Source organism: Schistocerca americana, chromosome 4 (assembly GCF_021461395.2).
Source record: "Schistocerca americana isolate TAMUIC-IGC-003095 chromosome 4, iqSchAmer2.1, whole genome shotgun sequence".
Lineage (NCBI taxonomy): Eukaryota > Metazoa > Arthropoda > Insecta > Orthoptera > Acrididae > Schistocerca > Schistocerca americana.
The window spans coordinates 737,078,740-737,098,479 of NC_060122.1; the positions used below are offsets into that span (position 1 = coordinate 737,078,740).

The following is a 19,740-nucleotide window of genomic DNA, read 5'->3' on the forward strand; positions in this document are numbered from 1 at the left end:
GCTGCAATAAAAATTTTTGTACATTTGCCCAATGATAAAATTGTCTGACAGACAGCAAAGTAAAATTTAAAAACAAAATGAAAATGTTTCTCCTTGACAACTCCTATTCTGTAGAAGAATTTCTGTTATTATAATGTGTAAAAGGTGGCGGGTAGGAATTACGAACTCACAGCTACACATTAAAAAATAAAAATAAAGTGTAATAAAGTTAAAAAACTTATAAACATTCAGCATAAAGCCATAATTAAAAATTAGTTTGTGATGTGAATGTAAAATGACTTACTCCACATAATTACAATTTATCGTGCAATATGATCCATGAAACATGAAACTGACAACAAAGCAGAATACAAATTTGACGTATGACTATCAAAAATTTTAGGTACAAGGGCTCAGTAATTAGATCTGTTTATTCTTCAAAGTCTTATATTATCAGAGTTCAAACCCAGTCATTTTCTATCAAAAGTTGAGATTCAACACTTTTTTATTTTATTCAACCAGGTCAATGTGTTGTGTTGTGTTGTGTTGTGTGCATGTGTGTGTGTGTGTGTGTGTGTGTGTGTGTGTGTGTGTTTGTTTGTTTTAGTTATTAAGTTAGCTCTTAGTAAGGACATTGCCCAAAATCTCAGCCATGTTTCCAATTTTGTTCATGGGTCTATTGGCTGCTCAACATTTCAACTATATGATGTACTGAAAAATGTATATAACAGTGCTACAGCTTACATTATAGTAATCAAAATCATGGAACTTTTGAAATTCAACCAAGAGTCAAGCATTCAGGACACTCTCAGATCTCCAAACTTGGAGAAACATGAAGTGATATGTGATACTGAAACATCCCAGAACCACCTTGGTTCTTCTGGTGACATTGTACTTTTGTTTCTAGTGCATATAAATTTCCTTAACTAAAAAAAGGACTAACTTAACAGACCCAGTTTGAGAGTAGAACTGAAAATTCAGTTTCTATAAGACTGAAATAATATGAAAACAAAACTGATCAGTTAACAATGAAATCATAGGTTCTGTTAATGGGGTTCTTTGTTTACAGCAGTTGAAGAGAACACCTATATGGGCAACAAAAGAAATAGATTAAAAATGGGTTGCTATTCAAAACATAATTTTCAAAGCAGCTTTTGATGTGTATGGAAAAAGAAGATTCACAGCCTGTGTATCTTTCCAGTTTTAGCTTCAGACAGTGAGACACAGACCTTTATTGCAGAAGCCATTCAGAAAATGAGGTTTGTTCAGTGTGCAAAGTATGCTCGGGGCTTAATATCCTGTGACTAACAAATTCATTTAGACAAGATACACAAACAAATTGAGGAAACTTTCTGGTATTTCCATTATGTGATTTAAAGAAACTACAGAAAACCTAAATCTGGATAGTGATTTGAACTGCTGTCCCCCCCCCAAATACAAGTACCCACTGTGGCATCTCACTCAGTACAAGTCAATGAGAGATGAATGTTTAAAATTACTGGAGAGGCAGAAAAACAAACAAGTATATTGAGGAACAAACTGGACTAAAAGAAGCAATTACGACTGTAACGAAAATGAAATGGGGATAGGTTTAAAACATACGCAGGTGAATGAATGATAGATAAAACAAATTAGTTCTCTGCTGAAATCTAAGAAAAAAGAAGAAAAGAAGATAATGACCTAATGACAGCCAGGTAGATGACATTAGAAAACATACAACATCAATGCATATGCAGAAGATCTATGTCCAACAGTGTAAATCCAGTGGATAAATGTAACAGTTGCATTACAATCAATGTACAAATAATTCAGAGATTTACAGCCGGATTTATATGTCCAGCAACCACATAACCTTGGCAAACAAACAAGTTGGGATTGTTAGGTGTGACGATGATTTCATCAGCACAGCTGTTAAGCACAGCTTCATCATTTCCCAAAATGTTATGCCCATTGGACACCAAGATCCAGCCAAACACTCGTGAATATTTTTGTCACCTATTATGATGGGAGAAACTGAAGGATCACATCCATTATGATCTTTATCTGTGGGCAGTAGGGAGAAGGCAAATTTTTGGAGCTCTATCTTACATCCTCTGACTGATAAGGACAGCATGACCTTCCCCTGTCTATTTTGTTTTCCTACTCTTCTTATGTTTGTTGAGGGAACTCTGAACAATTTAGAGAACAACCAGAACATCATCCAATCCATTATTGTTCATATTCCCATAATTTCAAGTAGGTGTACTCTCCAGCTAGACAGTGCCTGTACACTCACTTTACACACTAGGAAATACTCTGTCCTATGAATATTATCACATAGCCTGTCCCTCACTGAGCATGTGTGGGACTTGATGGATCCACACTTAGTCAAATCTGCATTATTAGCAGCTAACTGTCACGAAATGTGGATGTGGAGCGGAATACAATTTCCCGAGATGACATCCACATCTACCTATGTCTACATGTACATCATTACTCCACAAGTCACCTGACAGTGTGTGGCAAAGGTACTTCTGGTAGCTAACTGACCCCCCCCCCCTTCCCCAATCCCTGTTCCATTTGTGAATGACATGTGTGAAGAGCGATTGTCCATAAGCCTCTGTATTAGCTCTTAATTTCTCAAATTTTATTGTGGTGGTCATTTTGTGAGACATGTGGGAGGAAGTAATATGGTGTCCTACCCTTCCCAGAAAGTACTCTCTCAAAATTTCAATAGTAATGCTCTTTGTAATGCACAATGCTTCCCTTGCAGCATCTTGCCACTGGAGTTTGTTGAGCATCGCTATAACACTCTTGCACAAACTTAGTTATTCCATGTTTAAACACACCAATCTTAGTTGGACATTCTGTATCTCCTTTATCAGTCCTACTTGATAAGGGTCCCAGATTGATAAGCAATACACAAGAATCATTTGAACGAACACCTTATAAGCCTCTTCTGAGGTACATTTCCTTAAGAATCATCTTATGAATCTCTGTCTTACATTTGCTTTTTCTACTATTTGTTTTAGATGGTCATTACACTTAAGTTTAGTCCGGATAGAGAGCCATAGATATTTTACAGTTGTCACTGTTTCCAGAAATTTCTTATCAATAGTGTAGTACAGTAGTGTATTTCTTTTCCTATGTGTGCAAAATACACTCCTGGAAATGGAAAAAAGAACACATTGACACCGGTGTGTCAGACCCACCATACTTGCTCGGGACACTGCGAGAGGGCTGTACAAGCAATGATCACACGCACGGCACAGCGGACACACCAGGAACCGCGGTGTTGGCTGTCGAATGGCGCTAGCTGCGCAGCATTTGTGCACCGCCGCCGTCAGTGTCAGCCAGTTTTCCGTGGCATACGGAGCTCCATCGCAGTCTTTAACACTGGTAGCATGCCGCGACAGCGTGGACGTGAACCGTATGTGCAGTTGACGGACTTTGAGCGAGGGCGTATAGTGGGCATGTGGGAGGCCGGGTGGACGTACCGCCGAATTGCTCAACACGTGGGGCGTGAGGTCTCCACAGTACATCGATGTTGTCGCCAGTGGTCGGCACGTGCCCGTCGACCTGGGACCGGACCGCAGCGACGCACGGATGCACGCCAAGACCGTAGGATCCTACGCAGTGCCGTAGGGGACCGCACCGCCACTTCCCAGCAAATTAGGGACACTGTTGCTCCTAGGGTATCGGCGAGGACCATTCGCAACCTTCTCCATGAAGCTGGGCTACGGTCCCGCACACCGTTAGGCCGTCTTCCACTCACGCCCCAACATCGTGCAGCCCGCCTCCAGTGATGTCGCGACAGGCGTGAATGGAGGGACGAATGGAGACGTGTCGTCTTCAGCGATGAGAGTCGCTTCTGCCTTGGTGCCAATGATGGTCGTATGCGTGTTTGGCGCCATGCAGGTGAGCGCCACAATCAGGACTGCATACAACCGAGGCACACAGGGCCAACACCCAGCATCATGGTGTGGGGAGCGATCTACACTGGCCGTACACCACTGGTGATCGTCGAGGGGACACTGAATAGTGCACGGTACATCCAAACCATCATCGAACCCATCGTTCTACCATTCCTAGACCGGCAAGGGAACTTGCTGTTCCAACAGGACAATGCACGTACGCATGTATCCCGTGCCACCCAATGTGCTCTAGAAGGTGTAAGTCAACTACCCTGGCCAGCAAGATCTCCGGATCTGTCCCCCATTGAGCATGTTTGGGACTGGATGAAGCGTCGTCTCACGCGGTCTGCACGTCCAGCACGAACGCTGGTCCAACTGAGGCGCCAGGTGGAAATGGCATGGCAAACCATTCCACAGGACTACATCCAGCATCTCTACGATCGTCTCCATGGGAGAATAGCAGCCTGCATTGCTGCGAAAGGTGGATATACACTGTACTAGTGCCGACATTGTGCATGCTCTGTTGCCTGTGTCTATGTGCCTGTGGTTCTGTCAGTGTGATCATGTGATGTATCTGACCTCAGGAATGTGTCAATAAAGTTTCCCCTTCCTGGGACAATGAATTCACGGTGTTCTTATTTCAATTTCCAGGAGTGTATGTTATATTTGTTTATGTTCATGATCAATTGCCAGTCCCTGCACCATTGGCTTTGCTACCTACTTATAGACAATAGACAACCACATCATCTATGAACAGCTTTAAAGAGCTTCTGACATATTCTGCTAGATCATTTATATATACTGTAAACAGTAACAGTCCTATCACACTTCCTTTGGGTACCCCAAAATTATCTTTACATACGTTGAATTTGTTTCATTAAGAACAAGGAAGTCTTGAATCAAGTCGCCAATGTGGCCCGATAATCAGTAAGCTTATAATTTTTTTTCAATAAACGGCATTACAAGACAATGTCAGATGCCTTCCTGAATTCGAGGAACACTGCATCAGCATGAACACTGCTGCTGAAAGTACTGTGGATCTCATGAAGTAACAGAGCAAGCTGAGTATTGCAGGATCTCTGACAAATAAACCAAGAATTGAAGTGGAAGCATTTATTGACAAAATAAACTGAGGATTGGACACTGGTCTCAACTGTGATACACACCATTCATACACACAAGCAAGCACACCTCACGCACACATGACTGGCAACTCCAGCATCTGGGCCCAAGATTCTGGAGTTGATGGTCGTGTGTGTGTGTGTGAGGTGTGCTTGCTTGTTATGTGCGTGCGTGCGTGTGTGTGTGTGTGTGTGTGTGCGTGTGTGTGTGTGTGTGTGTGTGTGTGTGTGTGTGTGTGTGTGTTTTACTGATGAAGGCTGTGACTGAATGCTATATGCGAGTGTCTTGTAATTGTGCCTGTCTACAACTTGACGTGTCTTCTTTATGGTAAGTGTCAATCTGTCTTTTCCTACATTGTTGATATTCCTATCTGGAGTTTCTATTGTAAGGATAGGTTAGCAGAATCTAAGTTGATTTTATAGAAAAGATTTCCATTCTCTAAAAATGTCATAATACATGAGCGTAAAACCTGTCACTTCATTCTTCAACGGACTGACATCGATATAGACCTGTAATTACGTGCATCTGTCTTACAACTCCTGTGTTGCTCTAGCAACCTGTGGTGAACTGCTGGTGGAAGGGGAGCATGTTCTTTTACATAACATTTATAAAATATCCTGTGATCACTTACCTCAATACCAACCAATTCAAAATTTGTATGAGGAGGGACCGTACTACGTTCTTCCACAGTGAAAAAGTTTTGAAAGACTAAATTCAGTATTTCACCCTTCTCTTTGTCATTTTCTGTTTCAGTGCCATTATGGTCACAGAATGACAGAATAGGTGATTTTGAACTGCTTACTGATTTTACGTAAGATCAAAACCTCTCAGTTGTCAAAATTTTACTTTCAAAGTCATTGAACACTTCTCTCATTGCTCTCCTTAAACTCATTTTAACATTGTTCAGCTTTTGTTTGTCAGCTAGGTTTTGACTTCTCTTGAATCTGTGATGTAGCTCTCTTCATTCATATAGCAGTTTTCTGACATGGCTATTAAACCATGGTGGCTCCTTCCCATCCCTCAAGACCTTACTAGAAACAAACTTGTGTAATGCACATTGAACAATGCTTTTGAATTTTTCCATTTGTGCTCCACATCTTCATTCCTAGCACTGAATATGTGATGTTGTCTGCTCTCATACTCTGCAATTTGTATCCTGTCACTTTTGCTAAGCAAAATATTTTCCTAGTTTTCTTGACATTCAGTCATAGATGCTATCACAGCCTTATGATCACTATTATCCTCCTCTATATTAACAGATTTGAGAAGTTCAAGTATGTTTGTTGCTATGAGGTCTAAGACATTGCCTTCATAAGTTGGTTCTCTCAAAGTAATTTTCAGACAAACAATTCAGAATAAAGTTGGGTGAGTCCCTGTCTCTGGTGCCAGTTCTGATAGCATGACTCTCCCAATCTATACCTGGCAAGAAGAAGCGATCCCTCTATCACAAAAGCATGATCAATAAATGTAGTATGACCTTTTTTGTCAATGTTTTCGTAACTGAGCAAGTGATTTATATGGCTCAAAGACTTATTACAACTGTGAGTGGCAGATTTTCTCTAAGTCATGTTATAAAACTCTGTGGATATAATGTGAAACATTACAAGTACAGTGGAGTGACTTACTTCTGTTTTAGAATTGCAGAGAGTAGGATCACAGCAGAACTGTAATGAGCGCCATTGTTCTAAGCTGCCACTTTGAATACTGAATGTAATTTGATTAATAATGATAACATTTCATTTCATACAAGAAGATTGGGTATGCAGAAATGTAGCTACAAAAATCATTTACGGAAAAATATAATGTCATGAATGGAAAAGGTACGTTTAATTCTTTGGTTATTTTAAGTTCTCTGTTGTCTGTGGCTCAGAACATTATTTGGTGTATCATAACTTGTAGGGAACTTTGTATCCTGGGAAATCAGTAGAGCCTGCAACACAGTCATTTATGCTCTATTCTGAGAGATTAAATCTTGGACTTTTATTGAAATTAATACAAAATTTGGACACTGATTCCCATGCTGCAGGGTGAGTATGTCATAGCACCCAATACAGCTTCCCCATGATGTATGATTGTGCCTCTGACCATTTTAAGAATTTTCAGAGCCAACATCTGCCAGAATTGTACAGAGCCACAGAGATTTTATTCCAGGTGCTGACTTCAACATCGAGGGGCAGACAGAGTATGATTATGAACTGTAACTGTCTAATCATTTTGTTTTATTGACTTAAGAATTCAAAATAGTAACTAAATTTATGCCCAGGAGTGTGGGAGATACTTGTGTTAAAATATTAGGGAAGTTTCCATTCAAGTAACTAGATACTATTAATTTAACTTCAACTTCATGGGGAGGAAAGTTAAAGAAAGTTATTAACAATATTCTGCAAGTTCTCTCTTAAAGACTCTACCACTATAGCTCCTGACCCAGGTGGTGTATAAAAGCACCGATTACCATTTTTGACTGACCTTTGATGTTAACTTCACACATATTAATTCACATTCAGAATATGTGATAACCTCACTAGATAGTATCGAATCGTTCACTGCAATAAATACACCACTGCCATTGATGGCTAACCTATCCTTACAGTAGAAACTCCAGATAGGAATATCAACAATGTAGGAAAAGACAGATTGACACTTACCATAAAGAAGACACGTCAAGTTATAGACAGGCACAATTAACTCGCATATAGCTTTCAGTCACAGCCTTCAGCAGTTAAAGACACACACACACACACACACACACACACACCACACACACACACACACACACACACACACACAAAAACACTAAAAGGAAGCACGCCTCACACACACATGAACATGAACTCCAGCATCTTGGGCCCAGATGCTATAGTTGGCGGTCGTGTGTGCGTGAGGTGTGCTTGCTTGTGTGTATGAATGGTGTGTATCACAGTTGAGACCAGTTTCCAACCTCAGTTTATTATGTCAATAAATGCTTTCACTTCAATCCTTGGTTTATTTGTCAACAAATGCTTTCACTTCTTTTGGGCCTTACAAAGGTTAAATTTAGATTTTAGTTTCTAGCCCAGTTGTCCATCTAATATGTGAATGTCTTTTAATTGTGCCTTTCTGCAACTTGACATGTCTTCTTTACAGTAAGTAGCAAGACAGATTGCTACTTACAATCTTTTCCTACATTGTTGCTATTCTTACAATAAATATTCCAGCCTGAATTTAGGATTTCATTGGTATTCTCTTCTGGTTTCAACCATCTTTCTGTTCCAAATACTATCTGGGCATTATAACCTTCAATAAGTGGTACTAATTTGGGACCTTAATATGGACACCCCTGCAGGTTACTAATAACACATTAACTTTTCTACCCTCGATCTGTGGGGAGGAGCATTTACTGTGAGGACAAGCATATGATAAATATGAGTAAAATTTGGCACTTTTTATATGTGTGACTACTTACCATTGTGATATAGTTTCTCATATTAACTGTTTCCCATGGTGTTAATAAGACTTGTTTGCTTTCCGATGTATTCTCAGCTAATGAACTGAAAACTATGCTTGCTGCTTCAGGGTCCATGAATATGTTGAACTCAACACCTGGTTTTCTGTTACCAACACCTGAAAGTAGATGCTCTAGACAGATCTTCAAAAGACATAAGCATATAAAGCCACAGTTTTGATAGAGCTTACTACAGTCATTACTCACTGAACATGGTGTCCATATACTTATCTTTGGCAACAAGAAACAATTTTGAATCTCAGACTTATGGAACTAATGACTTTATTTATGTTCTAAACAAATCTCATGAGAAAAATGGTACATTAAGAGTACAGAGATTTAATGTAGAGAGTAAATCAGATTGAATAACAGACTAAAGCATAATACTGGAGAAAAACAAAGGAGGATAATCATAACATGATGTAACATAATAAACTCAACTTTCTGAAATATGGAATTAATTTGTAAATAAAGATAAATTGTCTTTCATCATTTAGAGGAAGTTTAAAGTGATAGACTGGCATGTAGTAAGAGTGATGAGTGTTACTTGGCTTTTGTGTGTATCTCTGTGGGCACAGGAGGGGGGAATGATACTTCAGCTTAAATGAAGAAAGTAATGGTCTCAAATCTGGAGTGGGTATGACAATAGGCAGGAGGAGAAGAAGCTGGTAAATGTAAAGTTCAGAGAGTGAAAGTGAAAGAATAAAGTTTTTTTCAAACAAAAATTTATTTTTACAGGAAAGAGCATTTCTTAAACTATTTTACTATATACACACATCGGAAAAAGTTTTGAACCATGTTGGTTCCAAGAGTTATGGAACCTGTACAGAAAATTGGAATAGAGATCAACATAAACATCATTTCCACCCTTTTTATTGCTCGTGAAAAACATACATTGCACGTTGTACCACCATACAGTGAGACATTCAGAGGTGGCGGTCCAGATTGCTATACACACTGGTACCTCTAATACCCAGTAGCACATCCTCTTGCATTGATGCATGCCTGTATTTGTCATGGCATACTATCCCCAAGTTCATCAAAGCACTGTTGGTCCATATTGTCCCACTCCTCAATGGTGATTCAGCATAGATCCCTCAGCGTGGTTGGTGGGCCACGTCGTCCATAAACAGCCCTTTTTAATCTATCCCAGGAATGTTAGATAATGTTCATGTCTGGAGAACATGCTGGCCACTCCAGTTGAACGATGTTGTTATCCTGAAGGAAGTCATTCACAAGATGTGCATGATGGGGGCATGAATTGTCATCCATGAAGACTAATGCCTCGCCAATATGTTGCCAATATAGTTGCAGTATTGGTTGGAGGATGGCATTCATGTATCTTTCAGCCGTTACAGTGCCTTCCATGACCACCAGCGGCATATGTCAGCCCCACATAATGCCACCCTGAAACAGCGGGGAACCTCCATCTTGCTGGACAGTGTGTCTAAGGCATTCAGCCTGACCGGGTTGCCTCCTAACATGTCTCCAATGATTGTCTGGTTGAAGGTATATGCGACACTCATTGGTGAGGAGAACATGATGCCAATCCTGAGTGGTCCATTCGGCATGTTGTTGGGCCCATCGGTACCACACTGCATGGTGTCATGGTTGCAAAGATGGACCTCGCCATGGACGTCGGGAGTGAAGCTGCACATAATGCAGCCCGTTGCTCACAGTTTGAGTCATAACACGACGTCCTGTGGCTGCACAAAAAGCATTATTCAACATGGTGGCATTGCTTTCAGAATTCCTCCAAGCCACAATCTATAAATAGTGGTCATCCACTGCAGTAGTAGCCCTTGGGTGGCCTGAACGAGCCATATCATCGACAGTTCCTGTCTCTTTGTATCTCCTCCATGTTCAAACAACATCGCTTTGGTTCACTCCGAGATGCCTGGGCACTTCCCTTGTTGAGAGCCCTTCCTGACAATGCGGATGTGATCAGACTGCTGTATTGACCATCTAGGCATGGCTATAATACAGACAACACGAGCTGTGTACCTCCTTCCTGGTGGAATGACTGGAACTGATCAGCTGCCAGACGCCCTCCGTCTAATCGGCACCACTCATGCATGGTTGTTTACATCTTTGGGTAGGTTTAATAACATCTCTGAACAGTCAAAGGGACTGTGTCTGTGATACAATATCCACAGTCAACACCTATCTTCAGGAGTTCTGGAAACCGGGGTGATGCAAAACTGTTTTTGATGTGTGTAGTTGTCACCATTGCTGAAACATTTGTCGTAGCAGGAAATTGACTTTTCATTGTCTTTTTCATAGAAAGATGCTGCCTGTGAAGACAGCTACTATTGAATACCATTTTTTGTGACTTTTCTGTTTGCTGAGTTCTTTTGCAGAGGTGAAACTATCAATTCTGTATGATTCTGTGAAACACTGACAAAACCTCAGCATGCAGTTCAAAACAAAGGCATAGAACGTTCAGTCAAGACATTGTGTTGCTTTATGACAAAGCCCATCGCCATTCTACTGGTGTCGCTCAAAACTTTCTTCTGCAATTCAGTTGGGAACTGTTCATTCACCTACCACACAGCTCTGATCTTGCACCTTCTGACTACCACTTATTCTTGTATTCGAAGCGTGATTTTGGAGGAAGGCACTTTAACAGTGATGACAATGCAAAAATTGAGTTCAGCAGCAACTGTCTTACTGCAGCAGCAACTGTCTTACTGGTGACACCTTTCTATGAAGAGGGTATAGATAAGTTGATTCCCCACTGTGGCACATGTCTGAACAATGGTGGCAGATATGTAGAAAAATAGTTTAGAAATGCTCTCTCTTGTAGAAATAAATTTTGATTTGAAAAGATGTTTTTATTAAACAATGCAAAATCTTAGTTGGAATATCAGCAATATAAGGAAAAGATAAATCGCTACTGACCATAAAGATGGCACACTGAGTTGTGGACAGGCGCAACAAAGAGACACTTACATATTGGTTTTTGGCCAAAGCCTTTTTCAGAAAAAGGAAACACACACACATTCATTCACACAAGCAAGCACATCTCACACACACATGACCACTATCTCTGGCATTCCAGCCCAAGCTGCCAGACATGGCAAACATGTGTGCAAGAGGTATGCTCACAGTGTGTGAATGAATGTGTGTGTGTTTTGTTTTCTGCAGAAGGCTTTGGACAAAAGCTAATGTATAAGTGTCTTTTTGTTGTGTCTGACTGCAAGTCAAAATGTTTTTATAAGTTTTTTATTTTTTCCAAAATGGTACTTACTTTCTGCACATGCCTTGTGTTTAAGCTTCCCTTTTATATGCTTGTATGTTACTCATTGCTTCCTCTTTACAGTGAATGATGATGTATCCTCACACTATTTGTAAAGAACTTAACTTTATTTTTTCCAAACTTAAACCTTGTGCAGTGTGTTTCATATATATGTCGCTGCTTAAATGCCAGTTTTGTGTGACTTATCCTTAACTATTTTCTTACTTTGCTGCTCTCTTTCCTGTTTTGCTTAATTCCTTAAGATAAAGGGTGTAAATCTGAGGATTGTTAAAATTTTCGTGCTATTGTTGGCTTTAGTACAACACCTGTACTAATTACAACTATTTCATAATTGTCTGTTGTACTTTAAATACAAATTCTTTATATCTTACCCTCAACACTGCCTCCCAAAACAGCCACTTGTTTCACATTTTGAATAAAACTAGGATCCTTTCGTATCGCTAAAGCAATGTTGGTCAGAGGTGCTAATGCCAGTAGTGTGATGTTCCCTGTGAACAGTTTCAATGAGATCATAAAACAGCCATTTTAACTTATTCATTCAAGTAAGCTTTTGAATACACAAAGAGAGAAAAGCAGCACAGAATTGCAGCAATTAACAATAAAAAACAGATGAAGATGTCACATACTGAAACTAAAGAAAGAACTCTAAATGAAAAATATATTTTGATTATTTTTTATTCATTTATTTAACTAGACAATGATTAATAGTTTTACTTTTGGAATTATTGGTTTCAGCTGTCACAAATCCTGCCTCGGGCATGGATGTGTGTGATGTCCTTAGGTCAGTTAGGTTTAAGTAGTTCTAAGTTCTAGGGGACTTATGACCACAGTAGTTGAGTCCCATAGTGCTCAGAGCCATTTGAGCCAGCTGTCACTAGAGCCATCCTCAGATCAGTGTGCCACAGCATAAGGAACCTTGTAACGTGGTAGCACATACACTTTTCATCTGGTTCAGCAAAAGAGAAAAGAAATAAATAATTTTTTTATTACAGCATTCTCCAAAGTAACAATTATGTCATATTCCACTCAAGTATTTGTTTCACTTTTTCAGGCAAGCAGGTTTAATGTAGGTGTTTCATGTGTGAAGACACCATTTGTTCCATGATTTATAAGGTTTTTGAATTATGAACACACACAACATTCATGATGTACCTTGTGTTAGAGCTTCAGATCTAGCAACTCATGAGAAAATCTATTTCCCTCTCTGGACTCAAGAATCATATATCTGGAAATTGAGAGATATCTTCTGAATAGTAATGAAATGATGTACAGAAGTAAGCTTCATAGATATGGTTACTGAATACCAGCATAACATTCTTTTACAGTCAGCATCAAGAAGAGTGGATGGTCATGAACAGCTATGGTGACATGGAAGTCATTGATTTTAAACACATATGCTGAAAAACCAGAATTGACTGTTGCTTAAAGATAGGTGCCAGTTATCCCACCAAAACCTACTTACAAAGTTTTGAAAAACAGTATTAAGTGAAGAATCTAGAGATGTTGTTCAACCTGCTTATATCATTTATGTAAGGATTGCTAAGACAAGATTAGACTAATTACAGTATGCACAGAGGCATTTAAACAGTCATTCTCCCCACACTCCATTTGCAGCTGGATGGGGAAGAAATCCTAATGTGTGGTATCATGCAAGTACCCTTTGCTATGCACTTGCAGAGAATATATGTAGATGTATATTGTGTTATGTAGTTCTCATTATGAAAAAACATATCGGGAAAGGGAATGAGTCATTAGTGAAGAAAAGGAACTTCTGTAACCTACTCTTGTATGCTTCACAGACTACGATCCAGCTTCAATGATAGTTAAATCACCAGTGGCAGGCAGTGGTGTGTGACCTTTGGTGTGCTGTTCAGTGTGATAAAAGTGAAACACAGGGCACGTGTTTCCACATTTAGTCCTCACAAAGAGAAGTGCATAAGTAATTTAATACATTATTTACATCATAGAAAGTGGCAAAAAAGAATCAGATCCAATAGTGTGAGAAATTTAGAGGTATGTACTTCCTTTTTTATGTCTTAAGGAAATCTTTGCTGTGAAGATTATATCACCCTGGGTTCCAATAATAGTAAAGGAAGGAAGACAAAGTCTAAATTGAAATTACAATGAAATGAATACCCCTGTCAGCATACAGGCATTGATATAAATCAGCGGGGACAGTTGAAAATGTGTGCCCTGACCGGGACTCGAAGACGGGATCTCCTGCTTACATGGCAGATGCTCTATCCATCTGAGCCACCGAGGACACAGAGGATAGTGCAACTGCAGGGACTTATCTCTGGCATGCCTCCCGTGAGACCCACATTCGCAACTTATTGTCCTGCACTATATGCATAGTGCCCCTGCCCATTGTACTCATTACTCGTAGCCTTACTGCCGATTCCTGTAAGAGTTCGGGCACTGTTTGTGCATCTGCATAGAAGAAGATGGTCAAATGGCTGGTGAGCCTTATATATGAACGAGCTGCATGGTCAACAATGGTATCTGTTCTTTCAGACATGTCCGAAAGAACATATACCATCTTCATATATATGACGTCTAAATTTTTGGAGAAAAAAATGATCTGTATATTATTTCGACCACTTTATTTTACATGATCTTGTAATACAGAAATGGAATGCTTTCAGGTATGAGTTCTTATTTAAAGAGTTGCTTGGTCTCCACTACAGTCCGTAAAAGTATGTGATGAAAATTTAGAATTATCCACATCTCTTTAAAAAGCTTAGCATTTAAAATTTGTAACTTTTATTTGTATACAGGTATTACCTCCTTAAGCTGCTATGTATGCTGACAAACCATGCAGTTGACACTATGCAACATGTGTGGGGTGATATCACTTACAGAGATGCAGTCTTTCAAACTTTTTATATATTTTAACTTACTACAAGGATTGGAACTTTAATAGTGGCAACTATTTATTTACAGCTCATAAAAAATAGATACATGTTTCAAAGTTTTACTAACCTTCAAAGTAGTTACCAGCATCGTGTATAACCCATTGCCAGTGATGTGGAAGTTGTAGGATACTCTTAGCAATGCCAGTTGTGTTGACAGTTCAAATAGCACGGTCTACTGCCCGATGAATTATTAGCAGTTCTGAAGCGAATGCCATGAAGTGTTTCCTTCAGTTTAGAAATTGAGTTGAACTCACGAGGGCTTAAGTGAGGGGAGTGAAGTAGGTGGTATAGCACTTAGCATCCCCATCAGTCAAACAAATCAGTAACAGCTTGCACTGTACGTGCTTGAGCATTGTCCTGCAAAATGATGGTCAGGTCCTGCAGAAATTGTCATCACTTCTGTCTCTAAGCTGGTTGTAGGTTGTGTTCCAAAAATGAACAGCATAGAGACAGAAGTGATGACACTTTCTGCAGCACCTGACCATCATTTTGTTGGACAATGCTCAAGCACGTACAGTGCAAGCTGTTACTGATTTGTTTGACTGATGGGGCTGCTAAGTGCTATACTGCCTACTGCACTCCCCTGACTTAAGTCCTCATGAGTTCAACTTGATTTCTAAACTGAAGGAAACACTTCACGGCATTCGCTCCAGAACTGCTACAAATTCATCGGGCAATAGACCGCGCCGCTCGAACTGTCAACACAACTGGCACTGCTAAGAGTATCCTATGACTTCTACATCACTGGCAACAGGCTATACACAATGTTGGTGACTACTTTGAAGGTAAATAAAACTTTGAAACACATATATATTTTGTATGAGCTGTAAATAGATAGTTGTCACTATTATAGTTCCAACCCTCGTACATTTATGATTAATTTTCAGTAAAATAAAAATATGGTTCTATTCATTGTCGTGAATGACTGAGAGATAGTACAATATCCTAATAACAATAACTGAAGAGGTTTCTGGTGAAAAACTAAGCATTATTGCCTGGAAGTATACCTCGTATACCTCCGTACACTACAATGTGATGTGTAAGTAACACACAAAAACTGATATGTCTTAATAAACATTTGTTAACTTTGACAAAACAGGAGGCATCCACCATCTAACATTGCTTTGTATGAACTAGCGTCCAGGCTGCAGAGAATCCTCACCTCCACTTCACAGTGCTAGTCAGTGATTCTCTTTGTCTTGACTTCCCCACAGAACCCTTCCCCCTCCCCCTGGAGTGAAAAGCACTGGAGGCTGGAAAACCATTGTCTGTGAGGTATGCAAGCTGATGATCATTGGCGCTTGCTGTAGTGCACGGATGGTGAACATCTGGTACAGATCAAACCCAAGAGGATGGTGATATGGCTAACCGTAGTGGGAAGAGGGAGTGGCTCTTCCACTTTGAGAGCAGCACTGAATTGTTGGCTGATGTGGTGTGATTCAGGAGTGTGTTCAGGCGAGACAAACTGGTCATGGTATTAAGGGGCAGGCTGATAGGTTGCTGACAAGCGAGAGTTGTGACAACACTGCTTTGAAATCCATCATCACTGGCATGCGGATGGTCCGAAGGAGGTGGTAGCGATTGCCTTTGATGTGATCTATGGAGCTGTGTGTTTTGCTTGTAAGTGTAGGTTACTGTTGACCAAATTGACTGCTGTTTCTTCCAGATGAAAGTCTCTTACATCAGTCATGATTATTTCTAGTTGCACAGGACATGATTTACTCAGATGAGGGACGTCCAGGTCGTCATGATTCTGTAGGTTATTCATGTTGTCTTTGCTGATAAGAGTCCATGCTAGTTTCAGTGTGTTGATTGAGACTGCCTTGGTGCTTCTGTTGACCTCAGTATCAAACATGTGAGGTCCCAGTCTGGCCACTTGGAATGGGCTGTTGTAGGATGGTCATAATGCTGTTCATACTGTATCATCACATAGCATGATGTGTGTGCACTTCAGCAGTCTCTTTTGTGTGAATAGTTTGGGGGCTGTGCAAACAGATGAGGTACCATTGAATTTCTAGTGTGATTCTTCACATGTTGCACTATCAAGGGAAGATCCAGTGGGTTGGGACAAGGAGAACACATAGGAGAGCTTCCATCCATGTGCCCCTGAGGCACATAAGAGCTGTCTTCATTGTGCGGTGCCATGGTATGATGGTGAGAGGTGCTACAGAAGTTAGGAACAGCTTCTACACAGTGTGAAAGTCTGTCAGTCATGGGTAGGAGATATCTGTAGCCCTCTGACTGTGGTAGAGGTCCTGCAAGGTCTAGGTATAAGTCACAGAAGCACCCATGTTGTATTTCGAAACTGCCAAGTGATGCCTGTGTGTTTCAGCCCATCTTGCTTCATTGACAGTTGAGGCACATGCTCATCCAGTCGCAGCAGTTGTGTCTAACGTCCAACCAAATAAATCACTCAGTGACCAGCTGTGTCATGGATTGGATGCCTGGTGACTTGGCAGGGAGTTCACAACATTAGCTTAGCATGAGGTCAGGAAGCAGCCTGATTTTTTGGAGCATGTGCCAACTGACTGAGCAGAGGAGGCAGGAGTGCCAAAATTAATGTTCTGCCTGTGTTGAGCCACTGAATATAATCTGTATGCTAGTACCAACTTCCTTCTGAGTGGCTCTAACTCGTGCACCACAGTAATTGTGAGCTGTAGCTGGGATGGAAGTTCCACAATCCATAATGTCCAAAGGGTTGAGTCTAGTGTTAGTGTGAGATTGACTAGCAAATGTAGATGACTCCAGAATTGTGAAGGCATTTTCTTGGTGAGCTGTTCCTCATAAATGACTTGCCACACCTGTTGTTCAGAAGTGGGGGCAAGTCATTGTAATAATGCTGTTTTTGCTTCATCGCACTTGTTGTGTGGTGAAGGGGAAAGGATAATATCACTTATTAGTTCTGCATGTTCCTCGAGATTCTGGATTAACACACAAATTTTGAAATGTCATTGGAAGTGCCTAGTGAAGTGAATGTACACTCAGCCATTGTGAAACACAATGGCACTTCATCAGGTTGGAATGGTGGGAGTTTCAGTTGTCGTGCAGCTCTGAACTATTCTGTGAATCCAATAATGGTTGTACTGCCTGAGTTAAATGGAAAGGTACGACCAGTGCTGGGCCTATGAGTTACAGGATGGTTGGAGCTGGGAGCATATCATTGACATTGCACAAAGGTCAAGAACATCAATACCCTATTCTGTGGAGTGAAAATAAACTTTCAAAAGGATTTGAAGTGACAGGAAAGACTGATACACCACTACATCTGTTTGCAAAAGATGTACTGAAACTTGAAAACAACTGTGAAAAGCTTTCTGATAATGTTGATTTCAACCCACCTCACAGTAAAAAATGATCTGCGGTTAAGACAACAAAGCAAGAGGACACAAAATAATTGTCAATTGATAAATCTCTATTTTGAAGGCATCCATGGATTTATCTATGTGGTGTGTTGTGACCACAAAGACTTCCAAAGAGATCAAGTAGCAATTTTTTACAATTATGGAGACATTGAGACAAAGGGAATTGCTGACTAGTGCTGCTTAGCGTGGGCATGGATCCTCTGCACCCTGGATGCCAGTTCGCATCAAGTGATGTTATGTGGTGGATTGTATGACGTTAATAAATGTTTATTTAGACACATTGGTGTTTATGTGTTACTTACATGCCACTTTCTACTGTGCAGAGGTGTACTTCCACAATGGTGCCCCCAAAACAGAGAATGCCCCATTATTTATGAAATATTGTTGTTTTCCATGCTATAGCAAATTAACAATGGATAGTTCCTCTTGACTCTGTGGCTATTAATTCATCAACATTGACTGCAGTGTAGTGCAGCCATTGGCTTCATCTAAAAACTGTGTGGAATATGGAGCAGTAAGGAGCACAAATGTCGCATCACAAAATACAGTTACTGGGACTCAATAATGGCCACCATCAGAGCCTTAATTAATGGACTCGCATGCTGACCCCACACTGACTTTTTCGACATCAGTTCACATTTGGTTTTCATGCAATCAGATATTGTGCCGATAGTGCCTTCCGTGTCTATCGTACCGTGATCAGCATTCCGATCTGAGCTACTGGAGATAGTGGTCATGTGTGCATGAGGTATACTTTCTTGTGCGAATGAATGTGTGTGTGTGTGGGGGGGGGGTTTCCTTTTCCAAAGAAGGCTTTGGCTGTAAGCTATAAAATTCTTGTCATTGGTAGGGTACCTTTTTAATGCATTGTGAGGTCATATATGAAAAGATAATCTGTGTAGTCATATGTTGTTCATTATCAGAATGCAGAGAATGTGTCCATGTTTTAAGTGGATATCTAGATGCAGAACTTAAGATTATCCAAGCTAATGTCATGATTAGAGATTGATTAGATTAGTTTCTTGTTTCATAGATCCGTGCTGAGGAGATCCTCGTGGATGTGAAACATGTCAGTTGGTTTAAAAAAAAAAAGAAAAAAAAGCTGAAATAACAATACTAATAGTATGAGTATATACCATACATCATTTTTTTAAATCTGAAATAACGATACTAATAGTATGAGTATATACAATACATCACTTGTTTCTATTAAAAAATTTGTCATTGGAGTAGAAGGAGTTGGCCACTAGTAAGTCTTTCAGGCTCCTTTTAAACTGATCTTTATTTGTAGCTAAATTTTTTGTTTGCTGGCAAATTATTGAAGATGATTGTTCCTGAGTAGTGGACCCCTTTTTGAACTAAAGTAAGTGCTTTTAAGTCCTTGTGCAGATCATTTTTGTTCCTGGTATTGTATGTATGAACTGAGCTGTTTGTTGGAGAAAGAGATATATTATTTAGGACAAATTTCATTAAGGAGTAAATATACTGTGAGGCAGTAGTTAGTATACCCAGTTCTTTGAAGAGGTTTCTACAGGACGTCTGTGAATTTATTCCACAAATAATATGTATTACATGCTTTTGGACTCTGAAAACTTTTGTTTGACTTGAAGAGTTACCCCAAAATACAGGGTGATTCAAAAAAAATACCACAACTTTAAAAATGTGTATTTAATGAAAGAAACATAATATAACCTTCTGTTATACATCATTACAAAGAGTATTTAAAAAG

At 39.9% G+C, this 19,740-nt stretch overlaps 1 protein-coding gene across 1 annotated transcript in view; it reads right to left on the reverse strand.

The window, feature by feature from the left end:
* LOC124613765 (pyrimidine-specific ribonucleoside hydrolase RihA-like) overlaps window positions 1-19,740 on the reverse strand; it is a 69,968-nt gene that overhangs the window by 23,319 nt on the left and 26,909 nt on the right. Inside the window, exons 3-4 of the mRNA XM_047142482.1 lie at window positions 12,106-12,222; window positions 8,437-8,594 (exon numbers count right to left, since the gene is read on the reverse strand). Of these exons, the coding sequence (XP_046998438.1) occupies window positions 8,437-8,594; window positions 12,106-12,222 (275 nt within the window). The remainder of the gene's footprint in view (window positions 1-8,436; window positions 8,595-12,105; window positions 12,223-19,740) is intronic.